Here is a 27,314-nt window from a genome sequence, read left to right on the forward strand (position 1 = left end):
TCAGAACAGCAAAACTCAGAACAGCACATCTCAGATCAACACAGCTCAGAACAGCACAGCTCAGAACAGCTCAGAACAGCACAGCTCAGAACAGCTCAGAACAGCACAGCTCAGAACAGCACAGCTCAGAACAGCACAGCTCAGAACAGCACAGCTCAGAACAGCACAGCTCAGAAAATCCCAGTTCAGAACAGCACAGCTCAGAACAGCACAGCTCAGAAAATCCCAGTTCAGAACAGCCCAGTTCAGAACAGCATACTGCTATCCTCAGTCCTGTTCCTCCATATGTTTGTTGATGTATTTTTCACTCAGCTATAACTGCCACTGGGTTATTCGCTGTTCCCTCTAGATCAAATGTACCGTTTATTTCAAGAAATGTCACCTAACAGGTGTATCACTCAGTCTAAGAACCGTCGTCTTGTCAGGCTTTGAAATTGCCAAGTGCCATGTCATCTGAAACCAGAATTGGAATTTTTCCAATAAGAACTTCTTGCAGTTCCATTTATCTTGCCCACCTCACCACATCTTTGTTTTAGAATTCAGAGACCTTATCTTTTAACAGAGTCTGTAAAAGCAATGTCTTATTGATGGACTTTGCCAATCTGGCTATATTCCGATGTAGTTCTTTCAAATAACTTTTTAGGTTTGGATGTCTGTTTGCGATTCAAGGGCTCTGTGAAACTCACTCGTCAGCCTGAAGTATCTGCACTTGCGCTGCCGAATAGCTAGCTTTTCAGTGTGCTGACTGGGCAAGATGCTTCAGAAGGGCAGTCACCTGTGTTAGCAAGGCAGAGGTCCTTCATTCCAGCATTGGTATGAGCCAAATCAGGAGGAAGTGGTACTCGCTAAGCAAGCAGTGCTACGTTTCCCTCCAAAAAACATCAGAATGCGAAATAATGCCTGGTGCCAAAAGATCCAGACAACATCAGACTTCTCTGAATGTAAACGTTGGTGTGCGGCTCCCTCCAGCCCTGACTCTGGGGTGCACAGGGCAGTGGAATTAGCATTCCCGAGCACTCGGCCGCCATGTCCTGGCAGTAACAGATTGATTAAAACACTGAGACCAAGCTCGCTTGTCTGGGAAGGATTCTGAGAGCTGTTCCACCCGTGCTGTTAAATTATGGATCCGTCGTGCATACGAACGATACCCAGTCAGTCAGCGCCTCAATATGTGTTTCCCCTCTCCAGCATTACCATGGAGAAATCCATGAGGATGTGTGTCTCTCACTGTTTTGTGTTCCAATACATATTCGGTCGAAGTATGTCTATTTGAGTTCATTCAGTTGGCTCTGTGGCCACTGAATGTGTTATTCCACCCACTCTGCAAGACACTCTTCCTGCCAGTCAAATTACATCTACAACAACCGCTACCCACCTAATGATGTCAAATGATCATCTACTCTACCTCTATGTCTTGCCTAGAGGCTTTGTGCTGTGTTATGAAGTTGTGAGCTAGTAGAGGTTTTTATAATGTTAGCTCCACTGAGTGGCGCAGTGCATCGCACCGGAAACTCAGAGAAGGAAACAACATTTGGACGTTTTCTCTCCCCACCACCACATCCTGCTGGAGCAGTGGAGGAGCCCGCAGCGCTATCCTGTCAAGACTTTGAAGTGTGGTGTTGCTAAGTACTATGAACATAAAGAAACACTGAAAAGATGTTTCTTGATTCTGGTTTTTCGCTAGCACTCATCGCTGTGTTTACCTGTGGGCTTTTTTAGATGCTTCTGTCGTCGTATTTTGGCGGGGAAAGAGGTACAACTCTAAAAGTTAATGGGGAGAGCTTTGAACACGGATGGTATTTTATTTCCTGCTCAACTGAGGATCAAGGTGCTTTTCTCGCTGTTTGACACTTGTTACATGCTCTTTTGTTTTTGAAGTTGCTGTTACTCTCGGTTAGTTTGTGTGAGCGGTTGTGTTCTATGTGGAAGTTGACAGTCAGATACAACTTCACACACACACACACACACACACACACACACACACACACACACACACACACCACACACACACACACACACACACACACACACACACACACACACACACACACACACTTTATCTAATGAGAAAAACAATAATAGTGTGCAATCACAATTGGAGTTATAAGAGCGTTGTAGTCTTTGTTACTGTACGTTGTTGTTAAGACAATAGGTTTTGCTTAGTCATTGTGATGAATTAATATCTGTAAAGCCGGTGTAAACAGCTTTCAATAAGGGTATTGCTCTCGATCTTTCATCTTTGACCACTGGTCACCACCCTTATCTTCCTGTTCTGTCCTGTGACTGTCAGGGACTGTCCCATTGGTTTCTGCCTTGACAGAACATGTCAGGGATATATAGGTTGTTCTCTACTGCATACATGTGTGTCCTGAATGAGCACTGATTCAATCGTTCATAAATGTTCTCAACAGGCTGTTCATGTAGCTCATTCCTCAATGGTTTTCTCTGAGGTTTTTTATCATTTCTCTCTCTCTCGCTCTCGCTCTCTCACTTCTCTTCTCTATAGATGGTGGCTTCTGATGGAGTTCAGGAGAGTACTCCAGTGACCATTAATATCACAGTGATCGATGCCAACGACAACACACCGACCTTCCCCAACACCTCCTACAGTGTCAATGTTTACACAGATATGCAGCCTGGGGAAACAATATTACAGGTAATCAATATGCTATACTCACTCGCTGTTTTCCCAAACCATCCACTTACTTAGAGTAATAGCATTAGTAAACCTGGAGTTATTGTGGTAGCAGACTGTTTGGTTCAGCTCTCAGCAAGCTGCTGCCATAGGCTGTTCCCCTCTGGGTGTTGGGAGGATTGTGGGTCATTTGTTAGAACCCCTGTTTCGCAGTCAGAGCATGAGCCCAGTCCAGTCAGTCACTCTGATACTTAAAGGAAACAAAAGACTGCCAGAAAAGGTCAAATTTAGGCAGTTTAATCTCTGTTTTCCCATCGGAAGACTTCTTCTCATAGCAAGCCCGGTTAGGCTGTAGGCTTCAGGAACACGTTAATAATGGCAGTTATGAGTTAACTCTTTGTCGGTTGAATGACTGTTGATGAGGTGCTTGTGACTGCATTGTCTCATTAGTCATTCATCTTTGAGTTACAGTATGTGAAGTCTCAGAATGGCGTATGGGGAAAGTAACACTATACATCCTCTCAGTTACACACTGTAGCGTTTTGCTACGTAAACACATGATTGATTAGAGATTTCTATCAAAGTGTGTCCTCTTTTCTACACGTTGAATATGAAGTATGTTATAATTGGATTATGTGAAGGTTAAAAGGTATTTCTGCGTTTGATTATGATATCAGTTTCTACTTATTTCAAATTCACTGACTGTATTTGCCATAAATGTTTAATAATCCCCCAACACAAGATATTTAATTATGCATTTGATATGTGTAGAATATATCAGCGAGGAATCAAACATTTCCATGTTCCTTGAAATGTGGGGAAAATATTGGGATAGATGGCCTTCCCCTAGTGAAGTCCCTGGGCTTAGGACACCAGAGGACACTGTTGAGTGAGAGACTTCCTCTCGTCTCCCTTTTAGCTGACGGCTCTGGATGCTGACGGGGGTCCCAATGGGCTTGTGACCTACAAGATCCTGGCGGGGGATCAAGGACACTTCATCATAAATAACCGCTCGGGAGTGATCACCGTGGTGCCTGGAGTCTCCCTGGCCATGGGACGCTCCTACACGCTGACTGTGAAGGCTGTGGATAACGGTCCGGGGTCCCAGAGGAGGTGAGGCTAATAGGGAGCCCCAGGGATCCCCGAGGGGTGAGAGGCTGGAGGGGAGGATGGTAGGGCTGGGGGGTGGGGATCCCCGAGGGGTGGGAGGCTGGAGGGGAGGATGGGTAGGGCTGGGGGGTGGGGAGCCCCAAGGGGTGAGAGGCTGGAGGGGAGGATGGGTAGGGCTGGGGGGTGGGGAGCCCCGAGGGGTGAGAGGCTGGAGGGGAGGAAGGGTAGGGCTGGCGGTGGGAAGCCCCGAGGGGTGGGAGGCTGGAGGGGAGGATGGGTAGGGCTGGGGGGTGGGGAGCCCCGAGGGGTGAGAGGCTGGAGGGGAGGCAGGGTAGGGCTGGCGGTGGGAAGCCCCGAGGGGTGGGCAGCTGTAGGGGAGGATGGGTAGAGCTGGGGGGTGGGGAGACCGAGCAGGGGAGCTTGAGGATGGAAAGGCGGAGTAGGGCGGTGGAGGCTGTGAACTGGCGTGGCCAGTAAAGGCCGAGAGCCGCAGAGGACAAGTCACTTTCCATTCCGTCTGCAGCAGTCACAGACTCGCTTCCTTTCTCTCTCTTTCTGCTCTTTCTCTCCCCTCTCTCTCCCTCTTTCTGTCTGTCTATTCCTCTCTCTCTCTCTCTCTGTCTCTCTGTCTCTCTCTCTCTCTGTCTCTCTCTGTCTCTGTCTCTGTGTGTTAAATCTATAGTGTTCTGCAGGGTAACACATTATGCTAGGGAAATATCCCTGGAAAAATGTGCTGGTAGATGTTACTCGCAGGACTGGCCCATCTGGCACCCAAAGCGGAAACTAGAGTCTTTTCATAATGATTTGCAATGCCTACCCTCCAACTCAATTCAATCTGTGTTGCCTTTTTGCCCTCTGTAAAGCTCGGTGGCCACAGGATCAATATAGCTCAACAGGCTGAAATAGAAAGAGAAATGTAGTGAATTTGGCAGTGACTACTGGCTCAGTTCTATCTGAAGAGGAAAACGTTAGGGTCTCTTTGGCAGCAGTTTTGGGAATTTCGTCTTTCATCGAACATGCCAGGTAAAAGTTTTGCCGCACAAAGATCCTTGTAAGCCTTTGTTTTGGGTCAAGGACAAACACGCAAGATAAGACTGATGATTAGGGGTGTGAATACGTATCCAACGACTGGGAACCATGTAATAATCTGGGGCCTCGTTTATTAATCATGCGTAGGCACAAATCGGTGTGTAAACCATGTGTGGGATCATTTCCACGCAAAGTGTGATATTTATCGATATGAACATTGGCTTGAGAGTGTGCGTACATTTACGCACAGCCATGACCATGAGTACGTACAGTGCCAAGCGGTGGAATAAGGGAACTGCTTGTCAAGCGTAGAATAGAGCAAATATATGTTGAAATTGTGAGAGTAATAATTCAAGCATTTTTAGATTTCATTGTATTTCCATTGTGAATTCATGCAACATATCTTGACAGGCATATACCTTTATCACATCAGTAAGTATGTTATGAGAATAATCCATACAAAGTACAGTAATTTGTTAAATTAGAGGCACGTATGAAAGTGAAACCATTGTTGGAATACTATAAAAGACTGAGATAATGGGAAAGAGAGATCTTGCTCTGTTGGAAGATTTGGCACACGCTGCATTTCGCAGAGAGCACGTTTTTAGAGACAGGTGAGATTTTTTGTAAATTACAGATTGGCCGTTCAGATATTGTTTCCCAAAACGAATTTTATAGAATATTTGGAAGGATTTAAGACCTACTTTAAAAAGGCAAACACATGCCATTCCGGTGCACATCCAAGTGCTATCCACCCTCGGGTTTTTGGCAACGGGCACTTTTCAGCAGGAGCCTGCTGATCGGCATCTCACAGCCCTCGATGAGTCAATGTTTCGAATGCAATCATCAGCAAAACAAACTAACATATAACATTTTGCTATTTTGTTATTTGCCTCATGACTACTGCATGCTTTGTTGACTATTCCATTTCTTGTTTACCCAACCATGGGACAGACTACGTTTGTTCCCACACTCGGGACTCTGACTCTCTATTGGTTACACAGACTCTTGGCCTCCCATTTTATTCTAACCACCTCTCGCCGGCTTTGTATTCATGTTACTTGATGAAATTGCTGTTGCAATATGATATTGTTGCCATCTAATGCACATTCAGATGTCATAAATCAACACTGCAGAGCTCTCCCTGTCCTCTGCCATGCCTTGATTCTATTACTGCTGATGATATCTGGAAATGTGCATGTACACCCTGGCCCATCTACTATTGCTATCACCAATTCTGACTTGTGCTCTGATATCTGCTTCACTGATATCGGCTTTCGTAAAAGCCTGGGTTTTCTGCACGCTAGAAGCTTATTACCTAAAATGGATCAATTGAAAGTCTGGGTTCACAGCTCCAATCCAGATGTGTTGGTCATTACTGAGATGTGGTTAAGGAAGAGTGTTTTGAATACTGATGTTAACCTTTCTGGTTATAACCTTTTTCGGGCAAGACAGATCTTCCAAAGGTGGGGGAGTGGCAATCTTTACCAAGGATCACCTTCAGTGCTCGGTTGTTTCCACCAAGTCTGTCCAAGAAACAATTTGATTTGCTGCTTTTAAGCATTAAACTTTGTTGACTGTTGCTGGGTGCTATCGTCCTCCATCAGCACCGGCCTGTATCCTACCTGGCCTAAGCTCTCTCCTGGCCCCTTACACTAAGTCTGAATTCCTTACACTAAGTCTGAATTTGTCCTGCTTGGTGACCTAAACTGAGACATTTTATTTTATTTTGTATTTATTTATCCGTTATTTTACCAGGTAAGTTGACTGAGAACACGTTCTCATTTGCAGCAACGACCTGGGGAATAGTTACAGGGGAGAGGAGGGGGATGAATGAGCCAATTGTAAACTGGGGATTATTAGGTGACCATGATGGTTTGAGGGCCAGATTGGGAATTTAGCCAGGACACCGGGGTTAACACCCCTACTCTTACGATAAGTGCAATGGGATCTTTAATGACCTCAGAGAGTCAGGACACCTGTTTAACGTCCCATCCAAAAGACGTGACCAAGTCCTAAAGCAATGGGACTCCCTAAATCTATTGGGAGTATGTGTCACGGCTGTCGTCGTAGAGATGAGACCAAGGCGCAGCTGGTTGCGTGTTCATCATGATAATTTATTAACTAAACGTGAACACGGAAAAACAATAAACAAAAGAGAATGACAGACCGACAGTTTTACAGGCTAGGTACTTACATACAGCGCAATGCAAAAACAACTAGCCACAAGTGACAAACAAAAACACACACCTATTTATAGGACTCCCAATCATAGGCAACTAGAAACACCTGCCTCCAATTGAGAGTCCAGCACCCAACCTACACATAGAAAAGCTAACCTAGAACATACTCATAGAAATACAAACATAAACCAGTGACCAAAAAACCCCGTAATACATAAATAAACTACCCTCTGCCACGTCCTGAACAAATGACAATAACAAAATATCCTCTATACTGGTCAGGACGTGACAGTACAACCCCCCCCCCCCCCCCCCAAAGGTGCAGACCCCGGAATGCACCTACACAAACACAGAAAAACCCCAAAACAACCAGAAAAATCGCCTAAACAAAAAGGGAGGGAAGGGAGGGTGGCTGCCGTCAACGAAGGCACAGTGCTACACCCCCCCCCTCGCCAACACACCTATATGGAAGGCAGCTCAGGTGCAGGACGTGGACTACGCTCCATCCCTGACGTAGTCCACTTAAGTGGCGCCCCTAACCTCGCCCGACTGGCGGGCGTCCCTGGCCGCGCCCGGCACGGCGGGCCGCTCTGGCGGATCCGGAACGGCGGGCGGCTCTGGCGGCTCCTGACCGGCGGGCCGCTCTGGCGGCTCCTGACCGGCGGGCGGCTCTGGCGGCTCCTGACCGGCGGGCGGCTCTGGCGGCTCCTGACCGGCGGGCGGCTCCGGACCGGCGGGCGGCTCTGGCAGCTCCGGACTGGCGAAACCACTGGAGGCCTAGTCCTTGGAGGTGGCACAGGACGGACCAGGATGGGGAGACCCACTGGTGGCCTGGTCCTAGGAGGAGGCACAGGACTGACCAGGATGGGGAGACCCACTGGAGGCCTGGTCCGTGGAGCAGGCACAGGACAGACCAGGATGGGGAGACCCACTGGAGGCCTGGTCCAAGGAGGAGGCACAGGCTTAACCAAGATGGGGAAACCCACTGGAGGACTGGTCCGAGGAGGAGGCACGGGCTTGATCAGGATGGGAAGACATGCAGGAGGCCTGGTTCTGGGCGTAGGCACAGGACGTGCAGGGCTGGGAAGACATGCAGGAGGCCTGTTTCTGGGCGCAGGCACAGTCTTCAACAGACGGCCAGCACGCACCTCAGGACGAGTATGGAGAACTGACTCAGGTGACATCAATTCATTGACACGCTCCGTAGGACGAATGCCGTGCCTTATGCACCAAACCAGCAGGTCTCTCATCTCTCTCTCCTCCAATCTCCCCCTCAACTCTTTCACCGTCTCTGCTTCGCACCCTTCGCTCACCTCCAACGTCAACCCGACTGGCTCTGGTTCCGACCTCGGCACCGCCGACTGTCCCGTGTGCCCCCCCACCCAAAAATTATTGGGGCTGCCTCTCGTGCCTGTTGCGCTCTCTCTCCTCATACCATCGCCTCTCCGCTCTCGCCGCTTCAATCTCCCACTGTGGGAGGCGATACTCCCCAGCCTGAGTCCATGGTCCCTCTCCGTCCAGTATTTCTTCCCACGTCCATGAGTCCATCATGCTCCTCTCCTGGTGCTGCTCCCTCCTCCGCTGCTTGGTCCTTGTTTGGTGGGTAGTTCTGTCACGGCTGTCGTCGTAGAGATGAGACCAAGGCGCAGCGGGTTGCGTGTTCATCATGATAATTTATTAACTAAACGTGAACACGGAAAAACAATAAACAAAAGAGAACAACAGACCGACAGTTTTATAGGCTAGGTACTTACATACAGCGCAATGCAAAAACAACTACCCACAAGTGACAAACAAAAACACACACCTATTTATAAGACTCCCAATCAGAGGCAACTAGAAACACCTGCCTCCAATTGAGAGTCCAGCACCCAACCTACACATAGAAAAGCTAACCTAGAACATACCCATACAAATACAAACATAAACCAGTGACCAAAAACCCCGTAATACATAAATAAACTACCCTCTGCCACGTCCTGACCAAACTACAATAACAAAATATCCTCTATACTGGTCAGGACGTGACAGTATGGCTAGACAGTACACTGTCCTTCTCTCAGCACATATCAAACCTGCAGGCTAAAGTTAAATCTAGACTTGGTTTCCCCTATCGTAATCGCTCCTCTTTCACCCCAGCTGCCAAACCCTGATTCAGATGACCTTCCCACCCATGCTAGATTACGGAGACGTAATTTATAGATTGGCAGGTAAGGGTGCTCTCGAGCGGATACATGTTCTTTACCATTCGGCCATGAAATTTTCCATCACTGCACTTTATACTCCTATGTAAACTGATAATCTCTGTATACACGTCGCAAGACCCACTTGTTGATGCTTATTTATAAAACCCTCTTAGGCCTCACTCCCTGTCACGACTTCCGCCGAAGTCGGTCCCTCTCCTTGTTCGGGCGGCGTTCGGTGGTCGACGTCACCGGTCTTCTAGCCATCGCCGATCCACTTTTCATTTTCCATTTGTTTTGTTTTTGTTTTCTACACCTCTGGTTTCTATTCCCCGTTATTATTTAACCCTCTGTTTCCCACTTGTTAGTGTGCATGTTTATTGATTTTTCATGTCGGTACTTGTCGGCTGGTTATGTTTGCCGGGTTATTTATTTACCCCCGTTATTTTCGAGTGACCGGTATTTCTCCGCACCTTGAGTATTGTCTGTATACTGGTGCTGTCGTGGAATTAAATACCTTGTACAGTCATTTCTGCTCTCCTGCGCCTGATTCACTGCACCAGTTACCCACCGCCTGACACTCCCCCCTATCTGAGATATTAACTGCAGCCCTCATCCTCCACATAAAACACCCGTTCGGCCAGTCACATTCTGTTAAAGGTCCCCAAAGCACACACATCCCTGGGTCGTTCGTCTTTTCAGTTCGCTGCAGCTAGTTTTTTTATTTGAATGTTTATTTTACCTTTATTTAACTAGGCAAGTCAGTTATGAACAGATTCTTATTTACAATGACGGCCTACCAAAAGGTAAAAGGCCTCCTGCGGGAACGGGGGCCTGGGATTAAAAATAAAATAAAAATATAGGACAAAACACACATCAAGACAAGAGACACAACATGACAACATCATGGTAGCAGCACAACATGGTAGCAGCCCAAAACATGGTACAAACATTATTGGGCACAGACAACAGCACAAAGGGGAAGAAGATAGAGACAACAATACATCATGGGTTGCGACTTTGTATTTCATGGTATGGCGTTGTGTATTCCCCACGGGCTTTACTGGGTGATTTTGGCCATATATGGTTATTTGGGGGTGTTTTGAAATGCAAAATAGCCAAAGTCGTGCACGAGCACTGAGGCTGAGAACAATAGGTATTTATCAATGGTTATCTCCTACTTGTGTGCGTTTGACGCTCGTATGATTGTTTGATAAATCACTACTTATATTTACAGGGTTCTGTTTGGAGCATGTCCAGGATCAAAACCGTTTGATTCATGTTTCCAGTGGCTTTATGAATAAAGCAGCCATGATTGCCCCAGTGGAAAAAAAGTCTTCAAATAACCAGTCTTCAAATAACCAGTCTTCAAATAACCAGTCTTCAAATAACCAGTCTTAAAAGTCCCTCATATGTCTCTCTAAAATGTACTTGCTGTAATCATTCAATTATGTTTATTCTGTTCAGGCCCGACTCAGACACTTGGAGCTTATTGTTCTGTACACAACTGTGATTTCACTGACCAGGGATTCAGTCTCTAGTGAAGTACTGTACCATGTTCTGTTATAATCTCCACCCGGCACAGCCAGAAGAGGACTGGCCACCCCTCATAGCCTGGTTCCTCTCTATGTTTCTTCCTAGGTTTTGGCCTTTCTAGGGAGTTTTTCCTAGCCACCCTGCTTCTACACCTGCATTGCTTGCTGTTTGGGGTTTTAGGCTGGGTTTCTGTACAGCACTTTGAGATATCAGCTGATGTAAGAAGGGCTATATAAATACATTTGATTTGATGACCTTGCTCAAGGTTAGAGGTTGTTAATTTCAGCTTTTCTAAAACAATCTCAGGATTCTCTCTATATGCTGCAGGATACAGATTGTACCAGATACTGGGAGATGATGTATCTCAAACTAATTTACAACTGAAATCTGTCAAGGGGAAAATAGCGCCACAGTTCGCCACTGCACCTTTGTTATTTATTTTGTTTTGTTGATGAAACGGAGGAGAAGAGAGCGTCCAGCATTGTGGTTAAAGAAAGTAGCAGTGCATATGCTGCTGTTCTATAGCACGTGAGGTCAGAGTGAAAAAAAAAATGGTGTTTGTTGTTTGAAGTGACTTCTTTGTTGTAATATTGCAAACGGATGTGGCAATTGCACCGACTACGGATTTCAGCTTTAAGTTGGCTAACCTTAACTCTTGTCCAACCTACGTACAGTACCTCCTTGCTTTTTAATCTACAATCATATAGATTTTCTAGCAACCCCCCCCCCCAACATACACAAAACAAACACCGACAACAGAACCCTACATCCCACACAGAAATTCTCATAATGTAAACAAAGCCCGCCTACAGTTCTGTTTTTCAGAAGTGAAGCTCTTTGTGGACAGTTGAAGTTGATAAAAGTGCTTTTTATTGTTAAAATTAAATCCAACACATTTCAGCCCTCAGCCTTCATCAGGATTTTTTTCACCCAGAATTCATTTCTCCCCATCTTTATCTCCCGTCCCAGGAGCTCCATCACCACCGTGTACATTGAGGTGCTCCCCCCCAACAACCAGAGCCCCCCACGCTTTCCCCGCTTTCTCTACAGCCTGGAGGTCAGCGAGGCCATGAGGATCGGAGCCACACTCCTCAGCCTGCAGGTGAGCACGGGGACAAGGCTTCTTCACAATGCCACACTATTCTGTAGCACACACTGAGCATACTGTACCCTTATCTGTAGCCATAGTTTGGTGGCAGCGGTGCGATCTGCTTCAGAATCTTACCTGACTATCATTGTCAGGCCACAAGTGTACTCTATACAGCTGAATAGCTCCTAACAATGGCCCCTATTCAGTCTGTACGAGAAGGGACTGAGACAGTTACCAATGTTACAGATTAGTCTGTTTGAGAAGGAATGGGTTATGCTGTTTATGTAGACCTCTTAGACTGTACACACAAAGAAAATGATGCTTCCTCAAGGGTTCTTTGGGAAGGCTGATGGTTCTATGTGGAACCATAATGGCTCAATCAACCCTTTGAGCTCTTCAATGATTCTGTTCAGTTCACTATTTTTGTTGTTGTTGCTCTTTTAATGATAACTAAAGTGTAGGGGAGGTGGCTCATTAGACTATTTTGGGGTGTGGTTTGCGCACATCTCTTTTTGTACAACCGTGAGTGAGAGTGTCATTCCAGTTTATCTAATCTGTTGTGTTATGCTGTTACATGTTATGTAAGATTATGGCGTTTATTAGTGTCTTGTGAAATATTTATGTATGTTATTAAATCAGTCAGTGGTTCTCATTTCCCTCCTCCGGGACCCCCAGCTGTTCCAGACATAGCTCACTAGATTCAACTTGTTAATTAACACAATAATAACACCTATGGAAGTTTAACAATATAATATGGCTGACCAGAATTAAAAACCCTGTATGGTTCTACAAAAGGATCTCCAAAAAACCTTTCAGATTGAGAAAGATTATTTATAGAACCATTCTCCATAAAGGTTCCATAAAGAACCATAAAAAGGGTTCTATGTAGCCCCACAAAGGGTTGCAACCATAGCGGAACCCTTTTTTGGTGCTATATCTTTTTGAATGGTTCTTTATAGAACCTTAGGAAAGGGTTCTTTATAACACCATACAGGTTCCATTTAGAACCTTATGAGCATGGTTCTTTATAGAACCTTCAAAAAAAGGTTCTATATAGCACCAAAAAAAAGGTTTCGCTTTGGTAAGAAATGTGTGTAACAAACTATTGTTTGTAATGCGTCAAGTATAAATGGACTGGATACTGTGTGAAGTAATTTAGTCATTGTGAAATTGGGTTTGATCTCGCCACATTACATTTATGGACTGCGCTATGGATTTAACTTGATGCCTTTTCATTCTGTTGTTTTATTGGAGTCGTAGTGAAAGTAGTGGAATAACGGCAACATGAAGGGGCCTCTCTGTGTCGCTACAGGCAACGGACCGTGAAAGAGACGTCATCACCTACAGCATCCAGAACGGGGATCCCCACCACCTCTTTGAGCTCTCGCAGATGTACGTGAGCTCATTTTAGTCATCAACTACATTACCTATCATAGTAGCGGATTTATCCATGAAACTAATATAAATAATATTTCTCTGTTGCAGAGGAGTCGATTTGGGAAAATGATAGTGTTTTGCCTGGATAAGTGTCTGGAGCTTTTTTCAATACAGATAGTAAACCAAACTGTTCTCTCTGAAACTCTCTACGAGACACTAGGGGCTGGAAATGTAGATAATATTCTCCATAGCATCTTAAATACATAATTAATAAGTAATAAATGAATAAAAACCAAAACAATTCTCTCCCAGTTTGAAAAACAGTCCACATATCAGATTATACATTAGTAGTCTCGAGGTTACCCCTGTGCCTTGGCTTGGAGTAAATCTTTTTTCTTAATTTCAGAGATGAAATTGAAGCCTGCAATAAGATTTGGTGTGATTGTTTATGGAGCACTTTTGTATGGCTAGCAGCGAAGCAACACAGCAAATTCTCAAATGTTAAATCTAACAGTGAAAGTGTGGACCCGTATAGACATTGGTTGGAAGGCTTATTTCCCAGAGTGCCTTGTATTTTGAGTGAACTGTGTTTGTTAGTGACAGAGACATCATTGTTGCATTCATCTGTTTTCAGTCCTCTGGACTTCACCAGGTGAGATCCTGAGTGAATATCTTATCATTTAAACTGAATTATTTAACACAACACAATCCAAAACATATTTTGAGGGCCTAAACTATAAACTTAACAATTAACTCTGTAAATGTTGAATTACCACTCATTGGTGTAAAATAACACCCAGTGTTGGTATACCAGAGTTGAACCATAATCACGGCCATTATCATATTTCCCAGCATGCTCTAATGCAGGTAAATTTTATTATAATCTCTAGGCTATTTTCAGGAGGCATGGTTTATTAGCGGTGTAGCTTTTATAGAGTTATTTTTGGCCACCCATGACAGTAAATGTCAATCCTGTTGATCATATTATAGGGACTTTTCAAGAATGTTCAACTCCACCACCCCCCTCCAACATCAACATATGAGAAAATGTTTTTTATGTTTAGTAGTAAGAAATATAGAGGAAGATAAGTATTTCCAAAAATATAATTGGTGTGCATTGTGTGATTTTAGCCAATTATGAGTTGGCGTTGCCTACTAATTTGTTAAGCAGGGTGGAGCATGTGAAGTCAAGTGCAGACTCAGACGAGGAGACAGGGATAAAGTAAACAAGGTATTTATTGAAAAGCAGGGGGGAGATGGGGTGCAGGCCAGGAGGAGCTCGGGTGGGTAGCAGGGAACCAGGAACTGAGCCTACGGCTGGGGCAAGGGGAGTAGGGGCAAGGGTAATAGGGGCAGGGTAAGCAGATCTAGAGTGGAATCCAAGGACGCAGTAGAGCGGGGGTCCAGGGCAGGACTGACGAGACAGGGACCAGAGTCAGTGAGGACAGAATGAGAGGAGGCTACGAACTGGCAGTGGCAGGGCTGAGTATTTGTAGAGGTCTTGATTATGGAACAGGTTGCAGCTGGTGGGGATCTGCTCTGACTCCAGCACACCTGTCTTCACTCACACCATCAGATACACCCACACAGAGAGAGAGAGAGAGCACTGGGGAAGTTACCAAATGCCTGCAACCCAGCAGTTGGGTCATCCAAATAACCCAGTATTTATTTGTGTAAGCCCTCAAAATAAAGCCTTGTGAAATAATCATTGTATTGTGTTAAGTAGTAAAATGTTAACATATTCACTTAGGCTCTCACATGATGAACTCCATAGGACTGAAAATTGATTTGTCACTAACAAATCCAGTAATGGGTGGTAACTCTACAATTAACTTGAAAGGCACTCTGGAAAATATGCAAATAAAGTGTTAATTCAACACTGTTCAGTGTCTATACAGGTCCACACTTTCAGTGTTCATTTGGCACTTGGGAATTTGCTGTGAAGCCTAGAGCTATCCCTGTGCTCTCTCTTTTCTCTTTGCTCTCTCAATCTCTCTCTTCCCCCCTCCCTCCCTTCTCTCTCTGTTTTCCTCTGCAATAACCAGCACACTGCCATGCAGACATACCTATGTTACCAGAGGCCACTTCAGTCACAGCGCCAAACTCACATTGTCATCAAGCCTCTCCTGTTGCAGACTGTCAAGCCCAGGAAACTGCATACACCACAACTATAGTGTTTTAATAAGCCCCGCGTCTCCTCAATAAAGAGGCAAATTAGAACAGTAGGACACGACTGGGGAGCTGGGGAGGGGAATGTGCTAAGCCGATCTGGGCGGAGACTGTCTCTTATGGATAGGAGAGGCCCTAGCTCCCCAGTCCCAGAGCAGAAGAGCTCAAATATGTCCCCTTGTAAAGCCCCTAGTAATCGCTGCATCGCAATAGATTCACTTGCCTGTCATAACACGTTGTATCCTCATCGTCATACTACTGAGGTAAAATGTGCATATTGATCAGGTTCATCAGAAGAAAGCTATTTCCATCCAACTGATATAGTGATAGGAGTTGATTATTTACAAGACAGCTTTACAAGTGGCTCATTGGATTGCTTTGTATTAGACTTAAAACATCAGAATGTCCAGACTATTACGTGAGCTGTAGAGGTGGTTGAGATCAGAGACCTGCCTGCATCTTGTCGCCAGCTTAGCACCAACAACGGGCAGGCCTTACAGATCATAATCTGTTGAATAACCTCCTCTCTGTGCGGTCTCTTAGTGGGCTTGAGATGATATCTTCTTTAATGCTCTCCTAGTCATTCAGCACTTCAAAACAACACCCTCGTGAATGATGTGCTCTCCCATGCTTGGTCTGAGCACGCTTGTGTTTCCAGCTGCTAATAATCATGATCTTTCATTTCAGCTTGGCGTTATCATCATCCTGTGATGTTTTAGAATGGCAGGATGTGTGTGTGCTTGTGTGTGTGTCGAAGCAATTCTCTCTATGAATAGCTAATACATATATATGAGAGTTGTGGCGGCAGCAATTGAGATGCCGCTTTGCATTTGTCTATTTAATTTAAACAGGGTTATATCAGTCCACAGTGGTCCTCACAGAACCCTTACACCTCTTAAGATGGGTGTAACTGGCCTCTTAGAACAGGAAGTGCAGATGTTCTCCTGAATACCGAATTATAAATGTCTTCAAATTTCTGAGTAATGCCTGTGTAAAATGATTGCTCGCGAGTAACCATTATAAAACTAGAAGTAGAGGGAAAATCGAGATGCGTGACAGTTCCTCAGGTTGCTGTAAATTCCCCTTGAGTTTGGGCCCCATCTCTGAGAGCTGCAGCAGACAAACAGCCGACAGATGTAAAGCTGACAGCAGAGAATCATCCCATAGATTTAAACACTCAGGGATCAGTGTGTCAGAGGGCTGAAACCACTGCTGTATGCATGCCAAGAATAGCCCACACCAAATTACCTTGAACTGTAAATTCTATACACTCAGTGTTTGTGCTAGGCTAGCTTGCTAAAGTGCCGACGTATAACTGTCCTCTGAGCTTCCATTTTATTCTATTGAGCTGGCCGGTCCACACATAATGCATTTCTGCCCCAGTGTATCAGATGTGCATGTACTTAAATAGCCAGGCTTCTATACCCCCAAGCAAAAAAATTATAATATTTTACAAGTACAAAGAATCTGCTTACACTGACAAGGTTGTGATTTTTGGACAGTTGAACCCGTCACAATTGTGATTCAATAATTTCAGCTGAAATGTTCACATTCCCAGTGTCTGAATACAGTCTTTGATGCAATCATTTCTGTCTCCTTTACTTCTTCCATGTTGTTGTATGGGTAATGTTTATCTGTACTCAGACGACCTGAAAACGTTTGGCTCAGCGGAAAGCAGAGTGAGTGGGAATGTTTCACTAAAGCTGCAAATGGACTGTATTGAACCATGTGAGTGTGTTGGTGAAAAAGAACCCCTGGGTCTCTCCTATCCCCAGGTCAGGGCTGTTGGTCCTGAGGAAACCACTGGACAGGGAGACAGAGGATCGCTACACCCTCTTTGTAACTGCCTCAGATGGCCGTCCAGACGGGGTAAGCCTGCCTCAATTGTCCTTCCATCCATCTATTCATTCATCTAAACCTTCATAAATCCTTTCCTTCATCCATTCATGTGTGCTGTCTCATCATCAATACATTTATTGTGTTCATTCGTCTATTCGATCCATTCAGTTCAGTCTATGGCAGGTTGTATAACTAGCCCTATTCACTGGCCGAAATCTGTCTTGCCTACTACTTACTAATACTACATACTGTGTACTATTTAGAACGTACTGTTTAGTAGAATGATTGCAGTAAGCAACAAATATCAACATACTAGACTCCCCTATACTGACAATGTATAATCTAATACTAGACTCCCCCATACTGAGAATGTGTCATCTAATACTAGACTCCCCCATACTGAGAATGTGTCATCTAATACTAGGCTCCCCCATACTGAGAATGTATCATCTAATACTAGACTCCCCCATACTGAGAATGTATAATCTAATACTAGACTCCCCCATACTGAGAATGTGTCATCTAATACTAGACTCCCCCATACTGAGAATGTGTCATCTAATACTAGACTCCCCCATACTGAGAATGTATAATCTAATACTAGACTCCCCCATACTGAGAATGTATAATCTAATACTAGACTCCCCCATACTGAGAATGTATAATCTAATGCGTTGCTTCCCGCCATTTGTTCATTTTGATACAGCTCATCCCCTCATCTGATTGTCAGCTGTTGTCAAACACACGTGGGACTTAAAATATGACTCTCTTCCTCAACAGCATGCAGTGAATTCTACTAGATAAATAGTCACGTTTAATTTGACACCCTGACATTTAAAGCAGACTACATTTTAAATATTTCACATACTATAAAACTTTAGATTTCTGCATAGCCAAAATTGGCTTGTATTTAAAACAGTGTTTGAGGTCTCCAGTCCATTGTTTTGATTAGATCCTGGCCAAACAGGAGTAACAGTGATTTATGTATAACAGTACCGGGGGTTATTAGGTGATAATCAGGGTTGATTAAAATGTGCAATAATGGAATATCCGTATTTTGTCATCAATAATTGGCATCTTAAAGGTTGCATACAGTGTTAAGAAAATGGGAATAATCGCCAAAACATGTGATGCATTCCCCTACTATTATATCTATCTAAAACTTTTCCCTTGTCGTTGCATCTCCCCATGTCAAAAACATCTCTCTCCATCTCACACATGTAACGAGGAAGCCAGCGGACAGATTCCTGTGAAATTATTCTCTTTGATACCAGCGGTGTTATATTTAATAATGCAACTGTGACAGGTTACCGAACTGACCTTTATGAAAATGAATACAAATGTCTCTCTTCTGACACGTTCTGATAACTGAAGCACCTCCTCCTAGATGTAATCACTAGCCACCTTAAAGATGCATTCCGGGTTCTTAAACTCAACAAATTGGATTTGTATCATAACATAAACCACTAAATGGATGACGCAGTACACAATTAGATGACGTAGTACACAAAAAATTGGGACACGTTTTGGCTTGCGGGCACCACTTTCAAAACTACAGGCTGAAATTCTACAAAAGTTTCAGAGTGCATCTTTAATTGGCCAATAGTCTCAGAGCTTGTCTCTTTCTCCTCTAGTGGAGAGGAGAACTCTCATCCTCTCCTTAAAAGAGTAGTCCTGTTGGTTGTCTCATGCAAGTCAGATAATGCAGGGAAGAGTAGAGTACCAGTAAAATCCCTCCCCTCTGTGCTCTCCACGATTCCACTTATTCTATAAAACATTGAGCAAAGTTTAAACTGCAGACTTGAGTGGGTAGGGTAGAAGAAGAGACAGAGGTCTTTAAAATGCATTGACCTTTCCAAATCAGCTGGTCATTAGCGACGCTAATAAACAGTCATGTAGGAACTAAGAAGAGCTTTCTAGTTTAGGAGACACACACACACACACACACACACACACACACACACACACACACACACACACACACACACACACACACACAGGGTTTTCCACAAGCATATGGAGTAGCAAGCCAAATAGAAAAAGAAGCCAGCCAGGCTCCCCCGGGCTGGTGGGGTTATGGCATTTTTGCAGAACAAGCTGGATTTTGTTAGCCTTTTGTACATTCTAAAGCTAGATTGTATTTCCAACCAGCAACTATCAGGAAATAACACTGATAAAAAATGTCACTCTTTTACAGTGTTAGTTTTATCAGCTGTTGTACAATAGGATATAAAAAAAACAGGAAAACATTATTTTTACAGTAAAGCTTTAAGCTTCATTTTGAAGTGGCATTTTCTCTGCTATCAGCAATACAGGTATGATTGAAGAATGAAGAAGGTGTTAAACATGGGCTTTGCTACACAGAAACACTTTGATTTGTCAACACTTTGATTTAATCAGTAGACCTATATTAATATATTTAAAATACCATATCATTAGCTTTTAAAACAAGTCAATCTGTTTTCTTTTATAATATTTTGGAACAGAGTAAGGATATCTCTCCACTAACCTACCCATTGTTCCTGCAGTGCAGTCAGGAGGATTCACCATCTTCATCAAATGTTTTCATGATTTATCTGCAGAGAATTGCCAAAACGTCAAGCAGTATGCAAATTATTTTTTAACTTATTTTGTACATAATGTTGCCGCTACCATCTCTTCTGACTGAAAATAACTTCTAGACATCAGGACTGTGATTGCTCACCACAGACTGGTAGAATCCTTTTTTTCCTTTAACGAGTCTGACGAGCTCGACTCAAATGATATACTGCTTTCTCGGGAACAGGCCCAGATCCCCATGATTTGCGTGAAGAGGAGGCGGAGAAAAGAGGCCAGAGGGCGAGCTGCCTTCAGAGAATTCCTAGGCGATCTAATAAACCTCCACTTCCTTCCATTCTGCTAGCAAACGTGCAATCTTTGGAGAATAAAATAGATGACCTACTCGGAAGATTAAACTACCAACGGGACATAATAAACTGTAATATCTTATGCTTCACGGAGTCGTGGCTGAACAGCTACACTATCAACATACAGCTGGCTGCTTATACGCTGTACCGGCAGGATAGAACAGCGGCATCTGGTAAGACAAGGGGTGGCGGACTATGTATTTTTGTAAATAACAGCTGGTGCAGGAAAAAAAGTATTTGATCCCCTGCTGATTTTGTACGTTTGCCCACTGACAAAGAAATGATCAGTCTATAATTTTAATGGTAGGTTATTTTGAACAGTGAGAGACAGAATAACAACAAAAAAATACAGAAAAACACATGTCAAAAATGTTATAAATTGATTTGCATTTTAATGAGGGAAATAAGTATTTCACCCCTCTACAAAACATAACTTAGTACTTGATGGCAAAACCCTTGTTGGCAATCACAGAGGTCAGACGTTTCTTGTAGTTGGCCACCAGGTTTGCACACATCTCAGGAGGGATTTTGTCCCACTCCTCTTTGCAGATCTTCTCCAAGTCATTAAGGTTTCAAGGCTGACGTTTGGCAACTCGAACCTTCAGCTCCCTCCACAGATTTTCTATGGGATTAAGGTCTGGAGAATGGCTAGGCCACTCCAGGACCTTAACCTGTTTAGGATAGGGGGCAGTATTGACACGGCTGGATAAAAAACATACCCGATTTAATCTGGTTACCACTCCTACCCAGTAACTAGAATATGCATATACTTATTACATATGGATAGAAAACACCCTACATTTTCTAAAACTGTTTGAATGGTGTCTGTGAGTATAACCGAACTCAAATGGCAGGTCAAAACCTGAGAGATTCCTTTACAGGAAGTGGCCTGTCTGACCATTTCTTGAACTTCTTTTCCATCTCTATCATTTACTAAGGATCTCTGCTCTAACGTGACACTTCCCACGTCGTCCATAGGCGCTCAGAGCCCGGGAAAAAACAGAATGTTGTCATTCCAGCCCCAGGCTGAAACACATTATCGCCTTTCTCAAGTGGCCGATCAAGGGACACTGGGCTTATGCGCGTGACCCCGACCGCCTCCGCCTTTGGGATTTTTTCCTCTGTTTGCCGAAAAGGAGATTCCCTGTCGGAATATTATCGCTTTTCTACGAGAAAAATGTCGTAAAAATTTATTTTAAACAGCGGTTGACATGCTTCGAAGTACGGTAATGGAATACTTAGAATTTTATTGTCACGAATTGCGCCATGCGCGCGACACTTCTTTACTATTTCGGATAGTGTCTGGAACGCACGAACAAAACGCCGCTATTCGGATATAACGATGGATTATTTTGGACCAAACCAACATTTGTCATTGAAGTAGCAGTCCTGGGTGTGCATTCTGATGAAGACAACAAAAGGTAATCAAACTTTTATAATAGTAAATATGATTATGGTGAGTGCTAAACTTGCCGGGTGTCTAAATAGCGAGCCCGTGATGCCTGGGCTATGTACTTAGAATATTGCAAAATGTGCTTTCACCAAAAAGCTATTTTAAAATCGGACATATCGAGTGCATAGAGGAGGTCTGTATCTATAATTCTTAAAATAATTGTTATGCTTTTTGTGAACGTTTATCGTGAGTAATTTAGTAAAATGTTAGCGAATTCCCCGGAAGTTTTTGATATAAATATGAACTTGATTGAACAAAACATGCATGTATTGTATAACATAATGTCCTAGGGTTGTCATCTGATGAAGATCATCAAAGGTGAGTGCTGCATTTAGCTGTCTTCTGGGTTTTGGTGACATTATATGCTGGCTTGAAAAATGGGTGTCTGATTATTTCTGGCTTGGTACTCTGCTGACATAATCTAATGTTTTGCTTTCGTTGTAAAGCCTTTTTGAAATCGGACAGTGTGGTTAGATTAACGAGAGTCTTGTCTTTAAATGGCTGTAAAATAGTCATATGTTTGAGAAATTGAAGTAATAGGATTTTTAAGGTTTTGAAATGTGGGGTCCACATCACCAACAAACTAACATGCTCCAAGCCCACCAAGACAGTTGTGAAGAGGGCACAACAAAATATATTCCCCCTTAGGAGACTTAAATGATTTGGCATGGGTCCTCAGATCCTCAAAAGGTTCTACAGCTGCACCATCGAGAGCAGGGCACTACAGAGGGTAGTGGGGCCAAGCTTCCTGCCATCCAGGACCTCTATACCAGGCAGTGTCAAAGACTCCAGCCACCCTAGTCATAGACTGTTGTCTCTGCTACCGCACAGCAAGCGATACCGGAGTGCCAAATCTAGGTCCAAGAGGCAGCTAAACAGCTTCTACCCCCAAGCCGTAAGACTCCTGAACATCTAATCAAATGGCTACCCAAACTATTTGCATTGCCCCCCCCCCCCCCCCTTTTACACCACTGCTACTCTCTGTTGTTATCATCTATGCATAGTCACTTTAATAACTCTACCTACATATACATATTACTTCAACTAACCGGTGCCCCCGCACATTGACTCTGTATCGTTACCCCCCTGTATATAGTCTCGCTATTGTTATTTTACTGCTGCTCTTTAATTGCTTGTTATTACTTGTTGCTTTTATTTCTTATACTTTTATTTTTATTTTTAACTGCATTGTTGGTAGGGGCTCATAAGTAAGCATCTACACCTGTTGTATTCGGCGCATGTGACTAATACAATTTGATATGATTTGAAATTAGGGAGCCAACTGAACAGCTCTCTTAACGATGTAATTTGGTAGGCTAGTGACGAGTCACTCACTTTAATGTCACTGTCTGGCAAGTCCTGATGGACTTCATATCGAAAATACAAAGGAGATCTTTAGTTTACTTGTCCCGATGCGATGGACATATAACTACGTTGTGTGATTTATGAATGGCAGGGATATATGAAATTGACTTTATTCAGTCAGTTCTACACCTTTTATAAACTAGTCAAGCTTGCTGTTCGCCAATGAAAGCACAGTATAGAACCTATGCACCGTCACTCCGTTGTCTATGCCCCACCACTCCGTGGTCTATGCTCCACCACTCCAAGGCCAATGCCCCACCACTCCATGGCTGCCTATGAAACACACCAGGGCCCAACGTTAACTTTGTTTCTCGGTTGACCAAAAATCTACTGTCCCAAACTGAATTTCTACTGGCCCGGACATGGTGTAGTTCTTAAATGCATTAGGGTAATGTAAGGCCTATAGGTTGGCATGGCTTCTCTCTATATTCAGCTATAAATACATTACATTACATTACATTTAAGTAATTTAGCAGACGCTCTTATCCAGAGCGACTTACAAAATGGTGCATTCACCTTATGATATCCAGTGGAACAACCACTTTACAATAGTGCATCTAAATATTTTAAGGGGGGGGGTTAGAAGGATTACTTTATCCTATCCTAGGTATTCCTTAAAGAGGTGGGGTTTCAGGTGTCTCCGGAAGGTGGTGATTGACTCTGCTGTCCTGGCGTCGTGAGGGAGCTTGTTCCACCATTGGGGTGCCAGAGCAGCGAACAGTTTTGACTGGGCTGAGCGGGAACTGTGCTTCCTCAGAGGTAGGGGGGCCAGCAGGCCAGTGGTGGATGAACGCAGTGCCCTTGTTTGGTTGTAGGGCCTGATCAGAGCCTGAAGGTATGGAGGTGCCGTTCCCTTCACAGCTCCGTAGGCAATCACCATGGTCTTGTAGCGGATGCGAGCTTCAACTGGAAGCCAGTGGAGAGAGCGGAGGAGCGGGGTGACGTGAGAGAACTTGGGAAGGTTGAACACCAGATGGGCTGCGGCGTTCTGGATGAGTTGTAGGGGTTTAATGGCACAGGCAGGGAGCCCAGCCAACAGCGAGTTGCAGTATAATAAACAAATAGTTATTGTGATGTGTATTAAAAAGCTGTATAATATAATTTAGCAATGCATGTCATTATTTTATTCTTTAGAATTGCGTTGTATTAATTGCGTTCATTTTTGTTTCTAAAGTATGTCATTTTGAGAAGATTTGATAATAGGACGCTGACCCTTTAACCTGTTGGGGCTACAGGTTAGCAATGAACCCCGAGTCGGGATTGCTAACAAGGCTGGAAATTCAAAACATCAAAAATCTAATAATTTCAATTTCTCAAACCATCAACTATTTTACACAATTTAAAAGATAAACATCTCCTTAATCTAACCACATTGTTCAATTTTCAAAGAGGCTTTACGGCAAAAGCATAAAGTTAGATTATGTTAGGACAGTACATAGCCACAAAAGTACAAACATCCATTTTCAATTCAAGGTCAGGCGTCACCAAAAGCAGAAACCAGCTAGAATTATGCACTAACCTTTGTCAATCTCCATCAGATGACACTCCTAGGACATTATGTTATACAATACATGCATTTTTTGTTCCATCAAGTTCATATTTATATCCAAAAACAGCATTTTACAGTAGCGTGAAATTCAGATTTTTTTCTTCTCTGAAATGCTTCCGGTGAACATAACAAAATTACTATTCGACAACATTGGTAAATTATAATATTGTCATTCAAAGAATAATATATTATCATCTCGTAATTGCTACCGAATGGCCAGATCTCAAAATAACTTTACTGGGAAATCACATTTTGCAATAAACGGGGTGCTATGCTAAGAACAACAGGCTATGCTATACAGTTAGCATCCTCTAAAATCGATAATAACATTGTAAATACCCCCTTACCTTTGATTATCTCCATCAGAAGGCAGGATCCCAGGTCCGGAAGGCATTCCAGGTCCGGAACAAATGTGGTTTCTTTTGACAAAGTTCATAATTTATGTCCAAATAACACCAAGTACTTAGCGTTCATTATGCTCCCACAAAACGTGGTTGGGGGGCTGGTAAAATCACGCCGAAAAGCTAAAAAAACCTAGTAAATAATCTATTTATGTTCGTTCAAACATGTCAAATGTTGTTTAGCATTAATCTTTTGGTCCATTTTTAACGTTAAACATCAGTAATATTTCACACAACCTATCCTATGTCTAGATAAAAAATGATGACAAACTCACGTTTCTCAGATTTATGCGCAGGCGCAAAAAAATGAAGTGATGACATGTCAACTTCCTTGGATTCTAATTTGCTCTCTGTTTATCATAGACGCTTCAAACAACTTTATAAAGATCGTTGACATCTAGTGGAAGCCGTAGGTGTTGCGAAATGAATCCTTTCTCACTATGGTATCTATAAAACAATGACACTAAATAGTACAGTCACAAAATTCACATTTTTTTTAAATCTATTTTTCACAGGTTTTTGCCTGCAATATGAGTTTTGTTATACTTACAGACACCATTCAAACTGTTTTAGAAAATTCAGAGTGTTTTCTATCCGAATGTGTTAATAATATGCATATCCTAGCTTCTGAGTTGGTGTAGGAGGCAGTTAAAAATGGGCACATATTTTTTTCAAAATGTCTCAATACTGCCCCCGAGCCCCAACAGGTTTTAAGACCAACGTTCCAAAAGAGATATCGTCATGGCTACAGTAGGCTAGCCAAGAGGAATGCTAGGTCTCTTTTTGTACCATTCTTTTTACAGACTATTAACAGTAGCCAGCATATTGCTAGTATGTTCACTATTGAAGGTTTACATTTGGAAATCACTTTCCTGAGAAAAAATAAATCATTGATGGGTGCTTCTTTTTGCTTTGGACAGCTCGCGTGTGCTTTGTGAAGGCATCGGCTGCGTTTCAAGCTCAAAGTAGACAGCCTTCGCATCTAAACTCTCAGCCCTTGAATGACGTTTTACATCGTCACATCTGAGTGTACCTTAAATGTCCCTTGCCCAAGCGAGGGAGAGTGATGATCGGAGAGGCAACATCCTTGGTGGAAATCTTGAAGTTGAGCTTAAAAACAACCAACCTAAAGCTACGAATGTACCTAGTAAGCTAACATATCTAGCTAGCACTCCTGTCAGGTAGCTAGCAACAGTTACCCATAGCTGGCTAGCTAGTTTTATAGTTTGGTCATTTATTCCAATACATTTCAGAATTCCAAAAATATGTTTATGAATCTAGCAACGTTTTATAGGCTCCTCACTACGAGACTAAGCCAATTTACCAATGCTAAAATCACTGTATATATACACTACCGTTCAAAAGTTTGGGGTCACTTAAAAAATGTACTTGTTTTTGAAAGAAACAGACGCCTCACAAGTCGTCAACTGGCAGCTTTATTAAATAGTACCCGCAAAACACCAGTCTCAACGTCAACAGTGAAGAGGCAACTCCGGGATGCTGGCCTTCTAGGCAGAGTTCCTCTGTCCAGTGTCTGTGTTCTTTTGCCATCTTCATCTTTTATTTTTATTGGGCAGTCTGAGATATGGCTTTTTCTTTGCAACTCTGCCTAGAAGGCCAGCATCCCAGAGTCGCCTCTTCACTGTTGACGTTGAGACTGGTGTTTTGAGAGTACTATTTAATGAATCTGCCAGTTGAGGACTTGTGAGGCGTCTGTTTCTCAAACTAGACACTCTAATGTACTTGTCCTCTTGCTCTGCAGTGAGGCCTCCAACTCCTCTTTCTATTCTGGTTAGAGCCAGTTTGCGCTGTTCTGTGAAGGGAGTAGTACACGGCATTGTACGAAATCTTCGGTTTCTTGGCAATTTCTCATATGGAATAACCTTCATTTCTCAGAACAAGAATAGACTGACGAGTTTCAGAAGAAAGTTATTTGTTTCTAGCCATTTTGAGCCTGTATCTAACACAACGTGCCACTGGAACACAGGCGTGATGGTTGCTGATAATGGCCTCTGTACGCCTATGTAGATATTCCATTAAAAATCAGCTGTTTCCAGCTACAATAGTCATTTACAACATTAACAATGTCTACACTGTATTTCTGATCAACTTGATGTTATTTTAATGGACACAAAATGTGCTTTTCTTTCAAAAACAAGGACATTTCTAAGTGACCCTAAACTATTGAACGGTAGTGTATATTTTTTAGCAAGGTAGATTCATACTTTTTTTCTGACAAGCCTTGTTGATTAAATTTGACACTTCGCGGCCATCAGAGTTTGACATGTGACTACAGTTTGCATTGAATTGTGGGTCATATCAACCCACAAGTGACCAATGTTGTTCACTCGCTCCGTTGAGCTAAATCGAGGGCCGAGGGGGCAACGTTAGTAAATTGGACCTCCACTTAAGATGGCTATCAAACTGCATCCAGTTTCGACGGGGATTCCCCTGAGGGAAAGTGGCTAGCGCAAGGGCTGAGGGGGTAA

The 27,314-nt window shown here is 43.3% G+C and overlaps 1 protein-coding gene across 1 annotated transcript in view; it reads left to right on the forward strand.

Moving 5' to 3' along the window:
- The window catches only part of LOC106578947 (protocadherin-15), a 143,230-nt gene that overhangs the window by 72,941 nt on the left and 42,975 nt on the right, over positions 1–27,314 (forward strand). Inside the window, exons 12-16 of the mRNA XM_082965525.1 lie at positions 2,507–2,656; positions 3,555–3,748; positions 11,646–11,778; positions 13,079–13,158; positions 17,088–17,181. Coding sequence (XP_082821651.1) covers positions 2,507–2,656; positions 3,555–3,748; positions 11,646–11,778; positions 13,079–13,158; positions 17,088–17,181 — 651 coding nt within the window. The remainder of the gene's footprint in view (positions 1–2,506; positions 2,657–3,554; positions 3,749–11,645; positions 11,779–13,078; positions 13,159–17,087; positions 17,182–27,314) is intronic.

Source organism: Salmo salar, chromosome 19, assembly GCF_965601325.2.
Source record: "Salmo salar chromosome 19, fSalSal1, whole genome shotgun sequence".
Lineage (NCBI taxonomy): Eukaryota > Metazoa > Chordata > Actinopteri > Salmoniformes > Salmonidae > Salmo > Salmo salar.